The sequence below is a fragment of the Cebus imitator genome, unplaced genomic scaffold, assembly GCF_001604975.1.
Source record: "Cebus imitator isolate Cc_AM_T3 unplaced genomic scaffold, Cebus_imitator-1.0 Scaffold281, whole genome shotgun sequence".
Taxonomy (NCBI): Eukaryota; Metazoa; Chordata; class Mammalia; order Primates; family Cebidae; genus Cebus; species Cebus imitator.
Window position 1 is genome coordinate 1,173,905 of NW_016107596.1, and position 20,892 is coordinate 1,194,796.

The 20,892-nt window shown below is 45.2% G+C and overlaps 1 protein-coding gene across 2 annotated transcripts in view; it reads left to right on the forward strand.

Moving 5' to 3' along the window:
- Positions 1 to 1,384: 1,384 nt before the first annotated feature.
- Positions 1,385 to 20,892, forward strand: part of VGLL4 (vestigial like family member 4) — a 166,658-nt gene continuing 147,150 nt past the window's right edge. Inside the window, exons 1-2 of one of the 2 annotated variants that reach the window (XM_017501468.2) lie at positions 1,385 to 1,744; positions 19,125 to 19,201. In XM_017501468.2, the coding sequence (XP_017356957.1) occupies positions 19,138 to 19,201 (64 nt within the window). In that variant the 5' untranslated portion in view covers positions 1,385 to 1,744; positions 19,125 to 19,137. Of the gene's footprint in view, positions 1,745 to 2,667; positions 2,733 to 19,124; positions 19,202 to 20,892 lie in introns of those variants that run through there. The other variant, XM_017501469.2, reaches the window with a different exon arrangement.

Below are 20,892 nucleotides of genomic sequence, written 5' to 3' on the forward strand. Positions count from 1 at the left end.
TAGGACCTCCACGCTGACCCAAAATGGAAATCATTTGGCAGCAAACAAATGGAAATGTTGTCCTAAAGATCAAATGAGATAATAATATGTGGGAACACTTTGTAAACCTTGGGCCATTTTTATAAATGTGCAGTTGAACTGTTATTGTTTTCATTATTCATTTGCATTATCTGGGCATTTCATTTTCCTCTGTTTATAAGGTGCCCAGCTGGGTTGGATTTAAATCAAAAAAGAAGGAAGATGTGAATATTCATTAAACATCTCTGCGAAGCCTTTAACCCTGAACCAGCTCTTCGAAGTAAGAAGCATTATCTCTGTTTTACAGATGAGAAAACTGAGATTTGATAACGTCCCAAATCCTATAACAAACAGAGGTGGAGTTTGGATTCAAATTCAGGTCTGTCTGAATCTAAAACCCTTTTTCTGTTTTACATATTTCCTGGAATCTGCCCAGGCAGTCCTCATTCCTTCCTCATTCCCTGTCTGAATTTGGCAGGATGAATCTTCTATTTACAATCTTTCTCAGGATTTCTTTTCCTACTCTGAGACTACTGATGGACTAAAACAGAGTCTATGTAAGAATACCTTTGGAAAGACTGGGAACTTTCTGAGCTCTAATCTGTGAATTTTAATCCAGGAATCAGGAAAACCAGAGGGCATCTATGCTTGGGTTGACTTGTCAGTTGGGTTGTCCCATCTGCAGGGGCCCTGTGTGGGCTGGAGGAGGGTACATTTCACAAAAGGCCCCAAGATGCGGGTAATACTTCCACCTGCTTTAGGTAAACCATTTAATCTCGCTGAAACGTGGAACTACGCATACCTGTCTTTTCATATGCAACAGGGGCTAAGATCCAGTGAGACACGGTGCAGATACTTGGTATGATCATATGAGGCAACAGATGGGAAAACGGTTTGAAAACTGCAAAGCATTTTTTTTTTCCAGCACGAATGTAAGCTGGTATTTGTTTTCATTGTTATCATTCCCTTTCAGCAGAGCCCTCTCCTAGGGAAAGCCCTTACAGTAGGGGCTCCTAATAATGACTGAGGTTTGAGAACTGCCAGAAGGCAAACAACATGAAGCCTTTTAAAGCAAACCAGAGGAAGTCCAGTCTCTGACTATTTATTTTATGAAGTTAGCTGCTGGATATGTTAAGCAAATGTTTTCTTAATTGTGGCAGTACGAGAAAACAATAGGGCAAGGGTTGCTGGGGATGGTGGGGTGGGGGCGGGCATCAGGCCTCTACCCCCACCGCAAACTCCACCACCAAATTCCCAGAGAAAGACAGGAAAAAATTAAAGACAGGCCTTTTCTTTCGTGGTCACATGTCTGCCCTGCTGCTGTAATAAGAACCTGCGCCAATTAGAAACGTTTCACCTCCTCCTCCCTGCCCCTCCCCGGGCACATTTCAGAGCAGGCCGGGTTGTGGACGCCAAGAGTTTGCCAAACAGCAAACACTGGTGTGTGAGCGGCTGAAGGGGACTCTTTCCACTCCGATCTCCCTCCCTCCCAGCCTGTTTTGATTTACTAGGACTTCCTCCTCCGGGCGAGGCGGGGGAAGGACGCCGCCGAGAGCCTGGAGTTGTGCGCGTGTGCGTGTGCGAGTGTGAAGTGCAGCGCTGGAGTGCAACATGCTGTAATGGGAGGAAACAGAGCGGCGTCGGAGCGCCCTGGACCGCTGCGGCCGTTCTGAGCGCAGTGGCGCCGAGCAGCCCCTCCCGGAGCCGGTGTGACCTGTCCCTTCAGGTGCGTGGCCGCCTGGCCGTCGGGCCGTCGGAGACCGCGGCTCGGGCGTGCGGGTGCAGAGAGAGGGCGGCGGGGCCCGGGGGACTGGGGACGGCGGGTGCACCGCGTTCCGGGGGTGCGCGGGTGTGGACGGCGACCCGGCGCAGGCCGGTGGTGCGCCCTTTCCCGGCTGCTCGGCGAACCGGGGGAAGCGGAGGGCGGCGTGGGTGCCGCAGGTCTGGCTGAACTCCGGGCACTTGGCGGGCTGTGTCTGGCGGGAAGGGCAGCAGGTCCGCGGGACGGTCTTGTTGGACCGTGGACGTTGGCGTCCCGTGCGCTGTCCCCCGGGAGCGGGGACCTACTGTGCGCGCGTGGGGAGCGCAGCGGGCACCTGGGCGAGCACAAAACGTGCGTTTGTGTTTGTGCGTTTGCACCGAACTGTGTCCCCCGGCCGGGCCTCGGGGGCCTGGGGCGTGCGAGATGCCGTGTCCACAGCAGTGTGCGCCATGTCCACGCGCCCTGCCTGCTGGCGCCTCTCGGGAGCGCCCGCCCCAACAAACCTCACTGCCCCAGCGCGCCGGCACCGGCCAGGGAGGTGCGAGCTGGCGCCCGGCGCGAGGCGGGCGGGGAAGGGAAAGCTGCCGCTCCCGAACGCGGGCGGCCCCGCCCCTGCCTCCTACCCGGCTCACCTGGGCTCAGCTCCCACCTGCTCCTTGAGGGGCGTGGCAGGGGGGCGTAGCCTAGCCGTCCTGGCGGAGCCCGGCTCAGGGTGGGCGGCGCCTCATTCCAGGGATTCCTCGCGCGCTCGCGCTCGCGTCCGCCGGCCTGTCCCGCGCGTGCGTGTGCGTGTGCGTGTTTGACTGGGGCCCGTGCGGGGCTCGGGCGCGAGCGCGCCTGTGCGTCTGCGCGCGCTCGGAGTGCGCCCCGCGTGCCCGGGTCCCGCCCCCGCCTCCGGGTTCCCCGCAGGGCCCGGGCGGCCCGAGGCGGGCGCGCCCAGAGCTGCCGGGCGGTGAGTGCGGTTGACCCGGTCGGCGGGGCGGGACCCGGGCTGGAAGAGGGCCGGCCTGAGGGGGTCTTGGGGTGGGCCGTAGGAGCGGAACCGGGACGCCCTGCGGGAGGGAGGAGGTGGCGGGTTCTTGCCCAGCCGCTCTGGAGGCGCTGGTGGGAGCGGAAGCGCCTGAGCTCCCGGAGGGCGTCCTGGGAGTCGAAGGCGCGGGGCGGGCGAGGAGGCCCGCGCCTGGCGTCCTCTCGGTTCCCGCCGGCTCAGGGAGGGCTGTGGTGCGAACTGCGGGAAGGGACACCGTCCTCTTCGTGTGCTTCCTGCCTCCTCCCCAAAACGGGAATGCATACTCTCCCTGCACCCAGTGCAGGCCTCGCCGAAGAGCAGCGGGCTTTTTGCTTTTTGTTTTGCTTAAAGTCTTTGATTTTTCACACTGAGACATTTAACTGTCTTAGGTTATGATGACAGTGCTTGCTGGGGCTATGGGTGTTTATGTGCGTTGCTCTCCTGTGTTCATCTGCTTAAATTAGATGATTAAAAAATCGGCTTCACTTTGATTGTCGGTGCTGTATGTTTGCTAGTTGTAATCCCTTCTCTGTGACTAATAGGAACCAGCAGCCTGGCGCGGGAGGGTAGGGGTGTGGGGGAAGTGGAGGCGGCTGTGCTGGGTTTTATCGGCAGCTGGTTGCTCCTCTGTTAAACGGCACTGACTCCGAGTTAGTGGAGTTTTAATATCTTGTTCTAAACTCAAGCTTACCTGGACTCAGAAGTAGGCTTTCAGTTGTTTGCTTCCTCTGAATATTCAAGGAGAAAAAAAATGTTAATTTGTCTATTAGGATTTGAAGGTCAGTTTTGCATACCATGTTAGTATATCAAATTTTAACTCTTTACTCGTTGAGCCCACGGACTTGTAACGTTCATTGTTTCCTGCTTGCCTCTAATGAAGAGTCTGCGCATGACTGGGAGGGGAGTAGAGTGGGCAGTTTAAGACCTTTGGGGTCGGAGCAGTAAGGCTGTCCTGGTGGTGTGATCTTGGGACAAGTCATTTATTATCTCTAAGTCCCAGTGGTCTCAAATAAAGGGTTTAGAAATAAGTGCATCAAAAGTTTCATGTCTTACACTCAAGACGGTTTTGAGTTTTTTCTTTTTCTTGTATTTCCTGTTACATCTGGACTGAAAAGTCATCTCCCTCACGGTGGAAATGATTTAAACCCGTTGTTTAACTTTGGCAAAATTTTAATCCCAGGCTAATTTTCCCTGTCACCGTTTTTTCACACTCCTGGGCAGCCTGTCTTTGCTTTCCAGTTGGAAGGGAATGCAAACTAGTTTTTATGTTGACCAAAACACAATACAATTAAGAAGATAATTCGGAGGGGTCCTTGGGATGGACTGTCAGAGCTATAAATAACTGTGGACTGCATTCCACTACTGAATGCTGTAGTAAAAACAATTCTGGCTTATTATTGCTGGAGACTTGAGTTCTAGTCCTACCAATGTCATCTACTAGCTTTATGACCAGAAATAAGTTATTAGTACTCATCCTTTGTGTTTTATTTTTCTTTGTAAAAGGGTGATAATATCAGTTCCAATATATCACAGAGTTTCAGGAATTACAGAGAATAATGTGCTTTGAAAGCATTTTGTGTTATTTAACTTTGAAGCACTGAAAGAGCTGCATAAACAGTGGTTACTGCTGTCCCCCAACTGATTTAAAATTATGACTTTATCTGAAGATTTAACACTTCTTACACACGTAGTAATTGTGTAAAAACTTTTACTTTAAATGTTCTGGGCTGGGGGCAGTGTCTCATGCCTTGTAATCCCAGCACTTTGGGAGACTGAAGAGGATTGCTTGAGGCCAGGACTTTCAGACCAGCCTGGGCAAACAGAGACTCGGCTTCTAAGTGTACCAAAAAAAAAAATAAAAATAAAATTCTGTAGCGATAAATTTATTTTATTATATATATATTTTTTGAGACGGAGTCTCGCTGTGTTACCCAGGCTGGAGTGCAGTGGTGTGGTCTCAGCTCACTGCAACTTCTGTCTCGGATTCAAGTGATTCTGTGCCTCAGCCTCCTGAATAGCTGGGACTACAGGTGCATGCCACCATGCCCAGCTAATTTTTGTATTTTTAGTAGAGATGGGGTTTCACCATATGGGCCAGACTGGTATTGAACTTCTGACCTCATGATCCACCCTGCCTCTGCCTCCCAAAGTGCTGGGATTACAGGCGTGAGCCACCTCGCCCTGGCTGGGTAATTTCTTTTAACCTCTTATGGAGGCAGCCCTGTTAGCAGTCTCTGGTGGTTGCCAAAACACATCCAAAGGGAGATTTTATTCTGTATCTGTTCTACAAAGATAGAAGCTGCTGTGCAGCTTTTAATTTGCCTTAGTAAAATAATAAGTAGGTTAACAATAAAAGTTGTTTTGTAACTTTGAACATGACTTAATAAAAGTACTAAAAGTTGGAAGTTCAGGAGGGAAAAATCAAATACATGGGAAATTTTTAATATCACTGAAATTACGACAGTGTGGTGATATTATCATACCCATGTTTCTGTTTATTGCCTGTGTGAGATGAGCTGTTGTAGCTATGAGAACCTGGTGAAAGAGAACGTGTGTGTGTGTGTGTGTGTGTGTGTGTGTGTGTGTGTTAAGAAATTTCTTCGAGGTATGTTAACTGAGGCTCATTTGTGTTTCAGGGAGCGCATCTAAAGTTAGTGAAGCTATAGGCGGGTGTTTAATAGAAGAGTTAAGTGAATGCTGCTAATCTGTAGCATTTAGGATCTGTACACATTAAAACAAAAATCAAAACCCAACACCATAAGAACTAGATTGCGAAATCTTAATGCAAGATTTGGCGGATACACACTGCCAAGGTATGAAAAGGAGTGCAGGAGGTGCTAAAACCAGAAAAATTATACCTACTTGAAATACAGAATAATAGCACTTTTGCAAAGGGGGAAAACTTTGTAGAATGTACTTTCTGTGTCTCATGCCTCAGGTCTGATAACCAGATATAGTTGATCCTCATTTTTTGTGGATTCCATGTTTATGAATTTGTCTACTCACTAAAATTTATTTGTAAGTCCCAAATCAGTGCCTCTGACACTTTCTTTGACATTTGTGAACATGTGCAGGGTGGGAAAAAATTTGAGCTTCCCAACATGCATGTTCCCAGCAGAGGTCAGGCAAGGCAATACTCTGTCTTCTTGTTTTATCTCTCATGCTATAAACAAGTGTGCTTTTTGCAGTCTGTTTAGCAATATGTTTTTATACGTTTTTGTGCCTTTTTGGGGGGATTTTGCTATTTACAATGGCCCCCAGTATGGTGCTAAAATGCTGTCTTATGTTCCTCAGCGAAGAAGGCTGTGATGAACCTCATGGAGAAAATACACGTTTGATGAGCTTTGTTCACCTTTCAGTTAGGGTGCTGTTGGCCTTGAGTTCAACATTAATGAATCAACAATAGGTATTAAATAAGGTATCTTTAAACAGAACCATACATGAAACAAGGTTGTGTATTGATCAGTTTGCAAAAATGTGACCAGAGGCTGGAAGGAACCTAACCCTCATTTCGCCTCGGAACAGTGGTTCAGTATCCACTAATTCAGCGCTCACAGAGATTTTATAGAACACAACTACTGTGAATAACAAGGACTAAGCCGGCCACGGTGGTTCACAACTATAATCCCAGCATTTTGGGAGGCTGAGGCAGGCAGATCACCTGAGGTCAGGAGTTTGAGACCAGCCTGGCCAACATGGTGAAACCCTGTCTCTGCTAAAAATACAAAAATTGCCCAGGCTTGGTGGTGGGCACCTGTAATCCCAGCTACTTGGGAGGCTGAGTCAGGAGAATCTCTTGGACCTGGGAGGCGGAGATTGTAGCACGCCATTGCACTCCAGCCTAGGCGACAAGAGCGAGACTCTGTCTCAACGAAGAAACAAACCAAGAACCAATCATATTTACTGATGGCGATAACTAAACAGGGCTACCTAATGTTGCACTGTGTCATGAATTAGATGGCTTTATCTAGGCTTTAATAGGCTGAGAGCTGAGATTTGATTTTGTAACAATGGGGAGTTAGATCTGAGCTATTTTGGGAAGCTTGCTAACTCGAGCTGTGGTGCAAATTCATCTTTTATTCTTGGTAGTAATATGTCCCTAAGAATATGAGGTGGTTTAGTACTTGTGAATAGGAAATACTAAATATTCAAATAAGTATTCAAATTTTAAGTATTTAAATAAAATAAATGCAAGAGCAAGCATATCCGGAGTAAACTAAAATGCCAAAGAGTTTCCGTTATTTCATATGCCTTGCAGTATAAGGCTGAGGTCTTGAAAATGAAGAGAGAGAGAGATTCATAATATCCTAAAATGAGAAAGGAAAGCATAGTTCGTCTTTTTCCTTTTTTTTTTTTTTGTATTTTTATTTATGGTATTTGTATATATTTTTGTATTTTTATTTTGTATTTTATGTTTTGTATTTTTAGTAGAGATGGAGTATCACCATGTAGGCCTGGCTGGTCTTGAACTTCTGGCCTCAAGTGATCCACCCATCTTGGCCTTCCAAAGTGCTGGGATTACAGGTGTGAGCCACCATGCCTAGCCTCATTTTTATTTGGGCTAACAACAATGTTGAAAAATGTTGAGAATTGGTAGTCTGCTCAGAAAGTTTAGACTTGAATTTTGTTTGTCCCCCTTAGATATAGTGGTTTCAGTGTGGGCCCACAATAGAGTCACTTTCCATGGGACACTTTAGGGAGATGGGTGGATTTCAGCCAGCAGTAAGAATTTTGCACCAGCATCAGGCAGCCTTGCTTTGGGCCATGAAATGGCTGTAATGTAAGTTGGCTTTTGCAACCCAGAGCCTCCATAGATGTCCCTCACCAGGTACATGATCCATTTTCATACAGTCTGTGCATTTGCGTAGTTTACACTGATACCAAGCTGTATTGCAGTACCTGAGGATTTTTGTCACTGTGTGGTGGCACTGTCTGCCAGCTCCTGTTGCCAGAGTAGTTGTGATGACTAAATATCGTACCCCTGCCCTCCTGCAGGGCTGAGAAGTCCCATAGACTCAAGCCCTGAGCCATGTTAGCATCAGGAAACCTCGAATGGTTGAGCAGAGCGTGCATTCAGGGTTTCCATCCGCAGTGTTAACCCTTTATTTGGTCTTAGTTAAAGGGGGTCTCATTTTCTGTTGAGGTCATGGGAGGTGAGGCACCTAAGGTTACCTGTTCCTGCTATACAGCTTCCAGCCTACACTGGAGGATAAGGGATTGATGGCTGGTAGACCTGCCTCCTGCAGAGGTTTCACAGGAGGGGTGCTAAGCCCTATGGAAAGGGTGTGTATGCCTACCAGCTTACCAGCCCCTTCATTTTCTTCCTTCCTTCCTCCCTTCCTCCCTTCCTCTCTTCCTTCCTTCCGTCCGTCCGTCCGTCTCTTTCTTTCTGTTTTCTTTCTTTCTTTCTTTCCTTTTATTTATTTATTTTTTTGAAGTGGAGTCTCACTCTGTTGCCCAGGCTGGAGTGCAGTGGTGATCTCGGCTCACTGCAACCTCCACCTCCTGGGTTCAGGTGGTTCTCCTGCCTCAGCCTCCCGAGTAGCTGGTATTACAGGTGTGTGCCACTGCACCCGGCTAATTTTTGTATTTTTAGTAGAGAGAGGGGTTTACCATCTTGGCCAGGCTGGTCTTGAACTCCTGACCTCGTGATCCACTTGTCTTGGCCTCCCAAAATGCTGGGATTACAGGCGTGAGCCACCATGCCGGCTTGCTCCTTCCATCTTCTAGTACAATGAGAGGACTGCCAATGGAGCGGGCTCTTGATCTGGGACTCACACTTGAGGTTGGCAGGCAACTGAAAAAATTCTAATTAGGTATTTTATGCATATATATATGTGTGTGTGTGTGTGTGTGTACGTGTGTGTGTATATATATATATATAAAATATGTACACACACAGTTCTCAGGAAACAGACATAGAACATGTTTATATATTGTTCAAATATTAGAACAGTTGGCCTTCTAATGAACTTTCAGGAGTGGCAAAGTATAGAAATAAGGAATTAGATGCAAGCAGAAGTGGCCGAGTCCTTCAGGCATTGATGCTTCAAATTACGGCACAGTGAGTCAGTTATACCTGCTTGGGACATGTCTCAATGAGGAAAGCTAGAATAGCAAAGGATCCGTCTGTTCATGTTCTTTCTTTGATAATATGACTGTTGAGAAAATATTTTGAATAAGGGCTGGCTTCTGTTTAGAAAAGTAACAAAATTTAAGGTTGTGAGCAGTTCAAGCACCAAGGTGAAATTTTAAAAATGTTCTCACTGAACCTTAACATTTAGCCATTGGCGCTTGATCGCAGGTCTTCCTGAGCCTGGCGAAGTCGACCTCATCCTTCCTGCTACTGAACCTGTTCTCGAATCTCAAAGATCTCAGGACTTTTGCTTGACTCCTCTGTAGGTATGGCCCCAGGCACCATTGTGTCTTGGTAGTTTGTTGCGGGTGTCATTATTGCTCTCAGCCTCAGCACCAATTGACCTGATGTGAGAGTCTTTTTTGTTTACCTGCCTTGGTTACTATTAATGTGACTCCAGGCCTGCCTCTGTTAGAAGAATGTGAAATATGGCATGGTTTGCGTGTTCCCCAGAGGAGATGGCCTGCTTCCCCTTGCTCACTGTTGAAACGGTCACGTTATTGCCTGATAGGTTTCTCAGGGTGCAGGGGAAAGGGCACAGGGCTAGAAGTCGTGGTTGCTAATGGAAGGTTTGCTTTGACCTAGATTAAATAATGTGCTTGTCACTAAAACCTCTTTAGCCTGAGCACCTTAAGAATAGTAAAAATAGCATCGGAGTGGGAATGGAGAGACTTGTATTCTAGTCTTAGCTGCTTCAGGTAGTCACTTAACATTCTTGATGCCTCAGTTTTTTTTTTTTTTTTAATATGTAGAAGAAAAATAATAATCGTACATGGCCATTTGGCTTAAATAATAATTTGATTGTGAGAATCCAATGAGGTCATTTATGTGAATGTATTTTGAAAACATATATCCTTTATACCTGGAAGATGATGGTAGTAGACTAATTAAATTCGTTTCTCTCTTTAGTTTATAAGGCATTTTCAGTTACTATCGTTTAATCTATGCGATAAACTTGTGATCATATGAAGTTAGTTAGGAATTGTTTTTTACCATTTGCTTTAAGGAGGAAACTAGGGCCTGGAGAGGGTAAATGACTAGCCCATACAGCTAGTGTTGGGCATCCAGGACAAAGCCTAGAGCAAGATAGGCTTTTAGGAATTGTTGACTGAATGAGTGAAAGATTTAAAGGAGGGCTCAAACTTGGGGTTTCTGATGCTAAAGTCCTGGCCCTGTTGAGTTAATAGTTGGTAAAGTTGCGAGAAGAAAGAAGGATTACTCAAATAGAGATATTTTTAGCAAGAAGAGCAGAGAGGAGTGGTCTGAGAATGGGATGTTAACAGGAAGAATATGTGCTGCACCAAGTTGGTGGGCATCACCAGACACTCTGGGGAGGAGAAAGAGCTGAACGATTTAAAACTCTGAAACTGTGCTTCCGTGCCACTACCAGAATCTGGTGATTTGCTCTGATTCTCATTTCAGTTTTCTTTCTCACAGAGCGTGACAGCCAGCCACATCACCCAGTGTCATCCATATTTGGTATACGGTGCTCAAGGGCAGGGATTTTACTTTTCCTTTTCTATAGAGTGTAAACACAGTGTTTAGAAAGAGGAGATACCCAGTAAATACTTCTGAAATCTTTTTTATTTTTATTTTTTGAGACAGGGCTGGAGTACAGTGGTGTGATCTTGGCTCACTGCAGCCTCAACTTCCTGGGCTCAAGCCACCCTTCTGCCTCAGTCTCCCAAGTTGCTGGGATTACAGGCATACAGCATCATACCCGGTTAATTTTTGTATTTATTTTTTTATTGAGACAAGGTTTTGCCATGTTGCCCAGGCTGGTCTCAGACTCGTGGGCACAGGTGATCTGCCCACCTCGGCCTCCCAAAGTGCTGGGATTACAGGCCTGAGCCACTGTGCCCGGCCACATCTAAATTTTTTCATTTTTTGAGATGGATTCTCACTCTGTTGCTCAGGCCGTCTGCCATGGTGCAAGCTCAGCTTAGTGCAACCTCCACCTCCCAGGTTCAAGTGATTCTACTGCCTCAGTCTTCCGAGTAGCTGGGATTACATGTGCCCACCACCACACCCAGCTAATTTTTGTATTTTTGGTAGAGATGGGGTTTCACCATGTTGGCCAGGCTGGTTTTGAACTCCTGACCTCAAGTGATCAGCCTGGCTCGGCTTCCCAAAGTGCTGGAATTACAGGCGTGAGGCACGGTGGCCAGCCACACCTCTAAATTCTTGATGGCCAAGAAGGCTGTATACCCCATGCCGTGGTGTGATAGTTCATACTTTTGGGTTTGTCCTACCATTGTATATTATTAGCTGAGGCAAAGTTGGTTTTAGCTCAGGGAGTGGTCCTGGGGTGGACAGAGTTTGGACTCATGATAAAATAGGGCCAACAGGAATTAGGGTATTTTATTATTTGCATTTAGAAGTTACAGAGGCCATCAGGTGTTTCAGGATAGTGATGTCTGTCTGTTTCTGACTTTTGGACAATTTACTGTGTGTGCCAGGAACACTGGGCAGTTTGAATGTGATTCCTCCCACGCCCACCCTCCTGGTCTCCACATCTAGACAAGGTAGTTGCTCCATGTTCTCGTACTCTTACCTAAAGTATATTGTAGATGTCATGTGACAGACATGGAGTGAGCATGCCTGCTGCTGTAGCTTTTATTGTGTAGATCTTCTTAGAAAACTTCCATAACATATCTTGGAGTTGTGTTCCCTTGCTTGAAAAAAATACGTAATCTAATACACCCCACAGTGCTCTTGCCAAGTAATTTAGTTTGGATGTTTGTCCCCTCCAAATGTTATGTGGAAATGTGATCCTCAGTGTTGGAGGCAGGTCCTGGTGGGAGAGGTTGGATCATGGGAGTGATCCCTCATGAATGGTTTAGCACCATCCCCTTGGTGATGGATGAGTTCTCTTGTAGTTCATGCAAGACCCGGGCGTTTAAAAGAATGTGGCATCGGCCAGGTGCGGTGGCTCATGCCTGTAATCCCAGCACTTTGGGAGGCTGAGGCAGGTGGATCACCTGAGGTCAGGAGTTTGAGACCAGCCTGACCAACATAGAGAAATCCTGTCTGTACTAAAAATACAAAAATTAGCCAGGCTTGGTGACGCATGCCTGTAATCCTAGCTACCTGGGAGGCTGAGGCAGGAGAATCACTTAAACCCAGTGAGCCAAGATTGTGCACCATTGCACTCCAGCCTGGGCAAAAGAATGAAACTCTGTCTCAAAAAAAAAAAAAAGAACGTAAGAACGTGGTACCTCCTCGCCTCTCTTGCTCCTGCCCTTGCCATGTAATGCGCTGGTTTCTGCTCTGCCTTTATTATGATTGGAAGTTTCCTGGGGTCTCACCAGAAGCTGAGCAGATACTGGTGCCATGCTTATACAGCCTACTGTGAGCCAGTTAAACCCCTTTTCTTTAAATTACCCACCCTCAGGTATTTCTTTATAGTGACACAAAATAGACTAACACACCAAATTAGGTGATTGTGTCCCCTTGTTGACCAAAAAGGGACAGTTTTGTGGAAGGCCAAAAAATGGCTCTCAGATTTATAGCTGAGCTTGCCATTAGCACTGAATGTCCCTGTTTTTGTAGCTTTAAAACTGATACCTTTTCTTCCTTAATTCTCAACTTTCAGCTGTTTGGAAGAACATATTATTTGAGGCTCAGGGAGTGGGAGGAAAGGCATGTCGACTGGCAGAGAAAATATATGATCATTACCTGGAAAAAAAAAAATCCACAACAAAATATATATCTATTCATGAAGAATTATGTTCACATTTGACAACCACGAAAAAGGTGAATGGATAGACCAGAAATGGGTTTGCAGTGCAATGGAGCACACAATGTACTCTGTATCTTTTTTTCTGTTTTTGAGGTGGAGTCTCTCTCATACTTGCCCAGGCTGGAGTGCAATGGTGCGATCTCGGCTCACTGCAACCTCCGCCTCCTGAGTTCAAGCAATTCTCCTGAATCAGCCTCCTGAGAAGCTGGGATTACAAGTGCCTGCCACCATGCCTGGCTAATTTTTTATATTTTTAGTAAAGTCAGGGTTTCACTATGTTGGCCAGGCTGGTCTTGAACTCCTGACCTCGTGATTAGCCTGTCTTGGCCTCCCAAAATGCTGGGATTACAGGCATGAGCCACTGCACCCGGCCCTCTGTATTTTTTTCTAGAGCCACACTCCTCTCACTTAAGTGGTGTTATGCTCCAGGTATCAGCGTTTCGATGGGTTATTATGATGATGATGATGTTTGAGATGGAATCTTTCTCTGTTGCCCACGCTGGAGTGCACTGGCCCCATCTCGGCTCACCACAACCTCTGCCTCCTGGGTTCAAAGCAATTATCTTGCCTCAGCCTCCTGAGTAGTTGAGATTACAGGCACCATCACCACCACCCCCCGCTAATTTTTATATTTTTAGTAGAGACTGGATTTCACCGTGTTGTCCAGGCTGGACTCGAACTCCTAACCTCAAGTGATATGTCTGCCTTGGCCTGTCAAAGTGCTGGGATTACAGGCATGAGCCGCCATGCCTGGTCCTCATCATATTATTTTTGGTTATCACTATATCCTAGTGCAAAAACTACCACCGAAATAAGAAGATATTACTGGGATACACCTAGATTCGTTTTCAGGTACTGCATAATTTTTTGTGCAAGGTAAAGGATAACTTATGGCTCATAAAGGAAATAAACATGTCATTTCCCTGCTTAAAGCCTTTCGATCCATTCCAGGACTTTTCATGGACTTAAAATAAAATCTCAGCATTGCGGGCCCTCCAGGCACATGCGACCTGGCCCCGTGCTGCCCACCTCAGGCCTCCTGGTTACTGACTTTAGGGCAGCCACCCTGGCCTCCCTAGCTTTTGTGTCTTGGTCTCAGCATGTGCTGCTGTCTCTCACCTTCCCCCACCCTCCCTGCTCTTTCTGGCACTAACTCCTTTCATTTTTGGGCCTCAGCTTCCGTTCTTCTTTTCAGAGAAATCTTCCCAGACCATGCTAGCTAAAGGTGGACAGTGCCCTGTCATTTTCAGAAAATTTACTGTCATTTGTGATTTATTTAATATATTTGCATATGTTTTGGCAAATAGTTATTTTAGTACTTATAATGCCCATTCACTTCTCAGGACACCATATGAGGGAGGTAATATTAGTATCCTCATTTTCCAGGTGAGGAAATAGACACACAGAAGTAGTCATTTCCCAGGGTCACAGAGATTGGAAGTGGTTTACCTGGGTTCAAATTAATCAGGATGCTAATTTGATGCTGAAATAATCATGATGCTGATTTGCCTTTCAATGTGGTGTGATCCTCCATCGACTACTGTAGCCATGGTTTTTCCCTTCACATTATCAATATGTTTTATTGGGTTTATTTAGTGCCGTGGATAGGATGTACATAAGATGTAAAATTCGGAAGACTTTTTGTTTGTTTTTTAGAGAGGAGTTCTCACTCTGTCACTCAGGCTGCAGTGCGGTGATATGATCATAGCTGACTGGAGCATTGAACTCCTGGCGTCAGGGGCTTCAAGGGAGCCTCCCTCCTCAGCCTCCCAAGTAGCTGGGACTATAGGTGTGCATCCCCATGACTGGCTAATTTCTAAGTCTTTTGTAGAAATGATTAAATTTCTCAACTTCTGTGTTGCTTAGGGTGGTTTGGAACTCCTGGGCTCAAGCGATCCTCCTGCCTTGGCCTCTCAAAGCACTGGGATTACAGGGCTGAGCCACTCACCCGCCTGTAAGACTTTTTTTTTTTTTTTTTTTGTAACTATTATCTTCCACCTTTGCTTTGTTCTTCTGTGGCTAGATAACACTTAAGCTGCCAGGTAAAAGGGGAAAAAAAAGAATAAAAGAAGATAACACTTGGTTCCCAACCCTCATCTCCCAGCTGTATTGTCCTGTATTGCACCTTCTTCCTACAGAAGGCTCTTAACAAAACTGATCCACCTCCAGTAACTTCTGGAGGAATCACCCTCTCCAGTCAAACCATCCTACACAGAGCTATTTTTTTTTTTTTTTTTTTTAGGCAGGGTCTTGCTCTGTTGCCCAGGCTGGATTGCAGTGGTGCAATCACAGCTCACTGGAGCCTCAACCCAGAGCTCAAGTGATCCTCCCACCTCAGCTCCCTGAGTAGCTGGGACCATAGGCCCATTCCACTGCTTCCAGCTCATTTTTTATTTTTTAAATTTTTTGTAGAAATGGGGTCTTTACTGTGTTACCCTGCTCATTCTGCAACTGCTGAGCTCAAGTGGTCCTGCTTCAGCCTCCTAAAGTGCTGGTACTGTAGTCGTGAACCATGTGCCTAGATGCATGGAACTTCTTAACTAAAATAGTGTTAACATCATGTCACTGGCCAGCTCAGGGACAAATGATGACAACTGCCTATTGCCTATGACATTAAGTGTAAACCTGAAGGCCAGCTGTCAGCTCTTTCCTAAGGCCGCCCGCATCAGGCTCACCTGAATTTTAGCTTCTGCTGCTTCCTAATGTGGATTTTCAGTTCCAGCCAGGCAGGTCTAGCAACCTGCCCCAGGTGCTCATTCCTGCCCCTGTGCTGCCTTTCCGCAGACTGTTGACTCAGGATGACTGCACTGGGGATGAGACAGCCTCCTTATACCCAGGAAGTATACAGAAACAGTGCGATCCAGGAAGGTAAGGGAGGCCAGTGAGGCGAGTGACTGCCTGGGGCAGGGAAACCAGGGAAGGAAACTTTCTAAGTGGCCTTTTGGAACACACACTCATCCACAAACCACCCCCAAACAAAAAATAGATGTGCACAAGGCAAACACATTAGCTGACATTGATCTCTTTTATCACACAATACCCATTTTAGTTTTAAATAATATTTAGTCTTTGATTATCTTCTTTTTAATTTTGCCTGTCGTTGTTATCCTATCCCATAAAATTTTGTTTCCAAATAATAGCATGACTCCTTGAAAGCAGAGATCTATCTTCTGTTTCTCCATAACATTTCCTGGGCACTTTGCTGAGCTTAGAATAATTGTGTAATAAGCATTGGTTGGTTTCATTAATAAGGTTGCAGCAGATGGCAGGTGCCTTGTAGATGCACCTTTAACACCCATTGTCTTATCTACCTACTTTGAATGTAAGTTGCTTGTGGGTTTAGGATTTCATAGCATCTGTATAAGCTTAAATGTCTAATCTTCCACTGTGCTGGAATTCTGGGTCTACCTTGTGTCATTTGATGCTTTATGCTTTGATATTTTGTTTCTGTGCATACTTTATGTAACCTAAGGCATATGTTAATCTGTTTGGGTCTAGAGTTTTGAAAGCATTGTCCTTTAACTTAATGAGATAAAAGTAATTTACGGAATTATCAGTCTGAATGCTGTATTATTACAGACTAGGATGCTTATCAGCAATGACTACCCAAAATCCTAAGACTTTAAACCCAGATCTTTCCTGAATAGGAAACTGGCTTGGGTGAAGAGATTACCTAGTTCTTGGGAGTTCAACAAACCTGTTTCTGTCAGTCAGTTCCAAACCCTTGTTGGTTTTCTCCATTGTTGAACAACTTCATAAATTCTTCCTCTCAGGAGATGGTCTTTTCTGTTTTACAAAGAAGATCAGGAATGTGAGCACCACTAGGTTTTCTCTCTTAGACGTCCGCTTTTACCCATCCTTCTCTCTGAAAAAGAAGACATGTATGTGGGTTATGAGGTCGTTGCCTCCCAGCCCCTACACCTCCCCGCCACTCGTAGTCTTCCATGGCCCTCCCCTCCCCTCTCTGCTTGCTATGCTCAGTAAGCTCTGCCTCTGCATTTTCCTGGGTCCCCACGGCTCCTGTGCCAGTGCCCCTCTCTGTCCTCTGTGTGCCTGTCCACAGCTCTGGCTTTCCATTGTCCACGCTGTGCTCAGTTTCCCAAGCTCCACTCCATTCCATGTGGTGCCACCAGGATAACTTGCCCAGAATGGGTGGAGGACCAAGCTGCTTTTCTGCTGAGATGGAGCTTTCAGTGGCTCCTTAATGCAGGTCAAGCCGTGGTCCCATCGAAGCCCTCAGGCCTTTCACAATGTGGTCCCTGTCTAAATTTCCATCCTTGTCACTTACTTTCTGTCCCCATTTTACTCTTGGAGGCGATTTGGGCAGTGTGTTGTTAAACATTCTGCTTCTGTTCTTCCCTTCTTGGGGAGGAACTTTTATATTCGTTCTTCAGAGGCTCCGCTTAAGTTCTGTTTTGTTCACAGAGCCTTTCAGAATTTGTCTGTATTTCTCTAGGACTTCCTTTCTAGCACTGTTTTGACAGTTTGCACATTTTGCCCTAACCCATTATTTCCCAAGGTGTTCCCTGAGGTGTTTCAGGTTAAAAACGGCTCATGGCCGGCTGCAGTGGCTCATGCCTGTAATCCCACACTTTGGGAGGCCGAGGCAGGCAGATCTCAAGGTCAAGAGCTCGAGACCAGCCTGGACAACATGGTGAAACCCCATCTCTACTAAAGATACACAAATTAGCTGGGTGTGGTGGTGCAGGCCTCTAGTCCCAGCTACTTGGGAGTCTGAGGGAGGAGAATCTCTTGAACCCAGGAGGTGGAGGTTGCAGTGAGCCAAGATCGGCCACTGCACCCCAGCTTGACAGAGCGAGACTCCATCTCAAAAAAAAAAAAAAAAAAAAAAAAAAAAAAAAAAAAAAAAAAAAAAAAAAAAAAACCCGGCTCATGACGTCTATGAGGTTTCACGTGTACAGGGCTTCTGTCCCCATTGCTCTTACCCATAGCGTGCCATGGCAGATTAAAGGAACAGGGAGGAAAACATGCTGCTTAGCTTAGTTTACTCCAGGCTTCCTCAGACTTATTTACCACAGAAAAACCTTTTCTGTTACAAAATATGAACACCCAGTGCAGAATGCTTTGGAAGAATTCTGCCTTAAACTAGATGTCTTGGTGTCCTGTCTCCCATGCAGATTGAAAGCTTTTCAAAGGCAGCTGCTAGGCTTGGCTCATTTTTCCTGCCCGGACCTCTTTGTAGATATTTAGCGTTTACTGAAGTCATATTGCATGATCAGGGATTGATATTTCTTTGGAGTCCTGAGGTATGAATATTACAAAGAAAAGCTGGTCTGCCACATGTGACCGGTGCATACGTGGTAGGTACTCCATAAATGTGAAAGAATAATGGATAAATGCCAGTGTCTGTGAAGTGGTACCGTGAAGAAGTTGTTTTTGTCAGTTGAGCTAGTCAGGTGTGTGTGTGTGCCAGTAACTGTGTGTGTGTGTTTAAATAACTCAGAAACGGGAAACTGGGCAAAAGCATCCTGGTTTTCCAGGGCTTTCCTCCAACTTTTAATCTTGTTTTAGCTTTTATATTATGCTGTAATTTAAGAAAACAACAGTAAATCCAATCTTATTACAAAACATGATGCGGCCAGCTGCGGTGGCTCACGCCTGTAATCCTAGCACTTTGACAGGACAAGGCGGGCGGATCACGAGGTCAGGAGTTCAAGACCAGCCTGGCCAACATGGTGAAACCCTGTCGCTACTAAAAATACAAAAAATTAGCCGGGTGTGGTGACGTGCCTGTAATTTCAGCCACTTGGGAGACCGAGGCAGAAGAATTGCTTGAACTGGGGAGGTGGAGGTTGCAGCGAGCTGAGATCGTGCTGTTGCGCTCCAGCCTGGGCAACAGAGCAAGACTCCATCTCAAAAACAAAACAAAACAAAACATGATGCTAGATAAATTAATGATAGGTGATGATTGTATAGTATACTATTATACAAAATGTAACGTTTTAACATAAATATTCTTATTGGACTTCAAATATCATTTAACCCACCAGTGGGATTCCCACACAGCTTTCCATGAGTATGTGGCGTGTGTTAAGCTGCCCCTCTATTAAGCTGCATCGCCATTTCACTGGTAGTGATGCTGTGTTCGTGGAGCAGCCTTTGTTCTGAAAACCTTTTTTTTTTTAATTGGGCATATCTGTACAGGCATGTTGTGCATGCACATAAACATTTATAAGCACCAAATAACATGGGCATGAATATTCACAGTATCCCTTCTTTTAGTTCCTACATGAGCTGCTTAATAGACTGAATGGAATTTAACCCTTTTCTCTCTTCCTGAAACAAGCCCATTCTGTTTCTTCACGTGGGAAGAATTTCATCCTTAGAAGAATGATTTGCATTTGGTTGAGGACTCATTCTGTTAATGACTAGGATTCTAAGAGTCTTTTGAATTTTGTTTAAATTATTTTTTCCCCTTTTATTTTTTTTCTTTTAGGCTCCAACCAGGAATGGAGACGCCATTGGATGTTTTGTCCAGGGCAGCATCTTTGGTGCATGCTGATGATGAAAAACGTAAGTCAGAAGTTTATTATAAAATACTTTAAGTGCTTTATTGATTCCTTACTTCCTGCCCCATAAGAAAATTACGTGCTTCTCTACCTGGTTTTCTGGCTATTTGCTGTTAACTTTGGTGGTTTTCCTTAGAGACAACAGCTTGGCATCCTCATTTGTATTTTCAAGTACTAGAATGTGTAAGTCTTTTACTGGCATTTAACTTTGAGATACTGGTTTGTTGCTTTTTTTTGAGATGGGGTCATGCTGTGTTGCCCAGGCTGGCGTCAAACTCCTGGACCCAAGTGTGGGTACTGGTATTTAAAATGCGTAAAATATTTAAAATAGCAGTTAAATACCAGTAGTCCCAGTTAACTTGGGAGGCTGAGGCACGAGAATCATTTGAACCCGGGAGGCAGAGATTGCAGTGAGCCGTGATCGCGCCACTGCATTCCAGCCTGGACGACAGAGCCAGACTCTGTCTCCAAAAGAAAACCAGCTGGAAAAAAGTTGGGACTTCCCAGCACCAGTATCACCAATCACTGAAAGGAGAAGTTCCTCAAGCACAAGGAAGAACAGCAATCTCAAGTTGTATTTCTATTCAGTACCTTCCAGGGTTACCCTAGACACAGATAACATCAATGTCTCATGAGCAGTGGAATAAGTATTTTAAGTAAATTTATCCCTTCTAGGCCATCCAGATAAGTGACTATTGTGTTACTACAAAACCACCATTTTACTATTTATTTTAGCCCTAAAGTGTACTATTAAGATATTTCTTTTATTATCCACTAGTAGACATACTTATGAAGCCTTAATACTATCAGGTATTATAGACTTAAGTCATAATAGGTACTATTCTCTTCAAAATGCTGAAACAATAACATCCTCAAAAATGCCCAAGTTTTCAGTTCTCCAGAAGCAAAGGAAAAGAGAATCATTTAGGTCACCTAGGTGAGTTGGGAAACTGATCTCAAGTAGTAGAACATTTTTCTGTTTGTAATAAGAGACCTATTCACAAGGCTTTTTTAAAGTGTTCAGGAGAATTTTAACCTCCCCTAAAGTCTGAGAGCAATTTACGATAAAAGCTAAAATAGAATTAATGTAGGGCAGAGAAAGCTGAGTCAGGCTGAACCAGCCCAAATAAGTCTTAAGAAATCAACTGAAAGACATTGAAACCTAATGTTCAACCTTGTCTATAAAGTGTATGACTTTTCACACATATAATACTATGTAATTAATGTATTAGGTAACAGAAAATGCAGTGCCTGGTTTTTGAGCTCTGCATACTTGAGAGTGGTACATAGAACACAACAGTAAGAAAGGTCTCCCAAAAATGTTAATAATAATTACAGGCATCTTTGGACTTTTTTCAAATGTAAAAAATGATCCTAAGAAGCTGAAACCATGACACAGGGATTCTAGAATTGTCCCAGTCCATCCCTAGACCAATTGGAGTCATTAGAGTCAAAAGAATGTTCGGCTAGGCATGGTAGCTCACGTCTGTAATGCCAACATTTTAGGAGGCCAAGGCGGCTGGATTGCTTGAGGCCAGGAGTTTGAGACCAGCCTGGGCAACATGATAAAACCCCATCTCTACAAAAATAGAAAAAGTAGCCAGGTGAGGTGGCACGTGCCTGTAATCCCAGCTACTCAGGAGGCTGAAGCAGGAGGATTACTTGAGCTGAGATCACGCTGCTGCACTCCAGTCT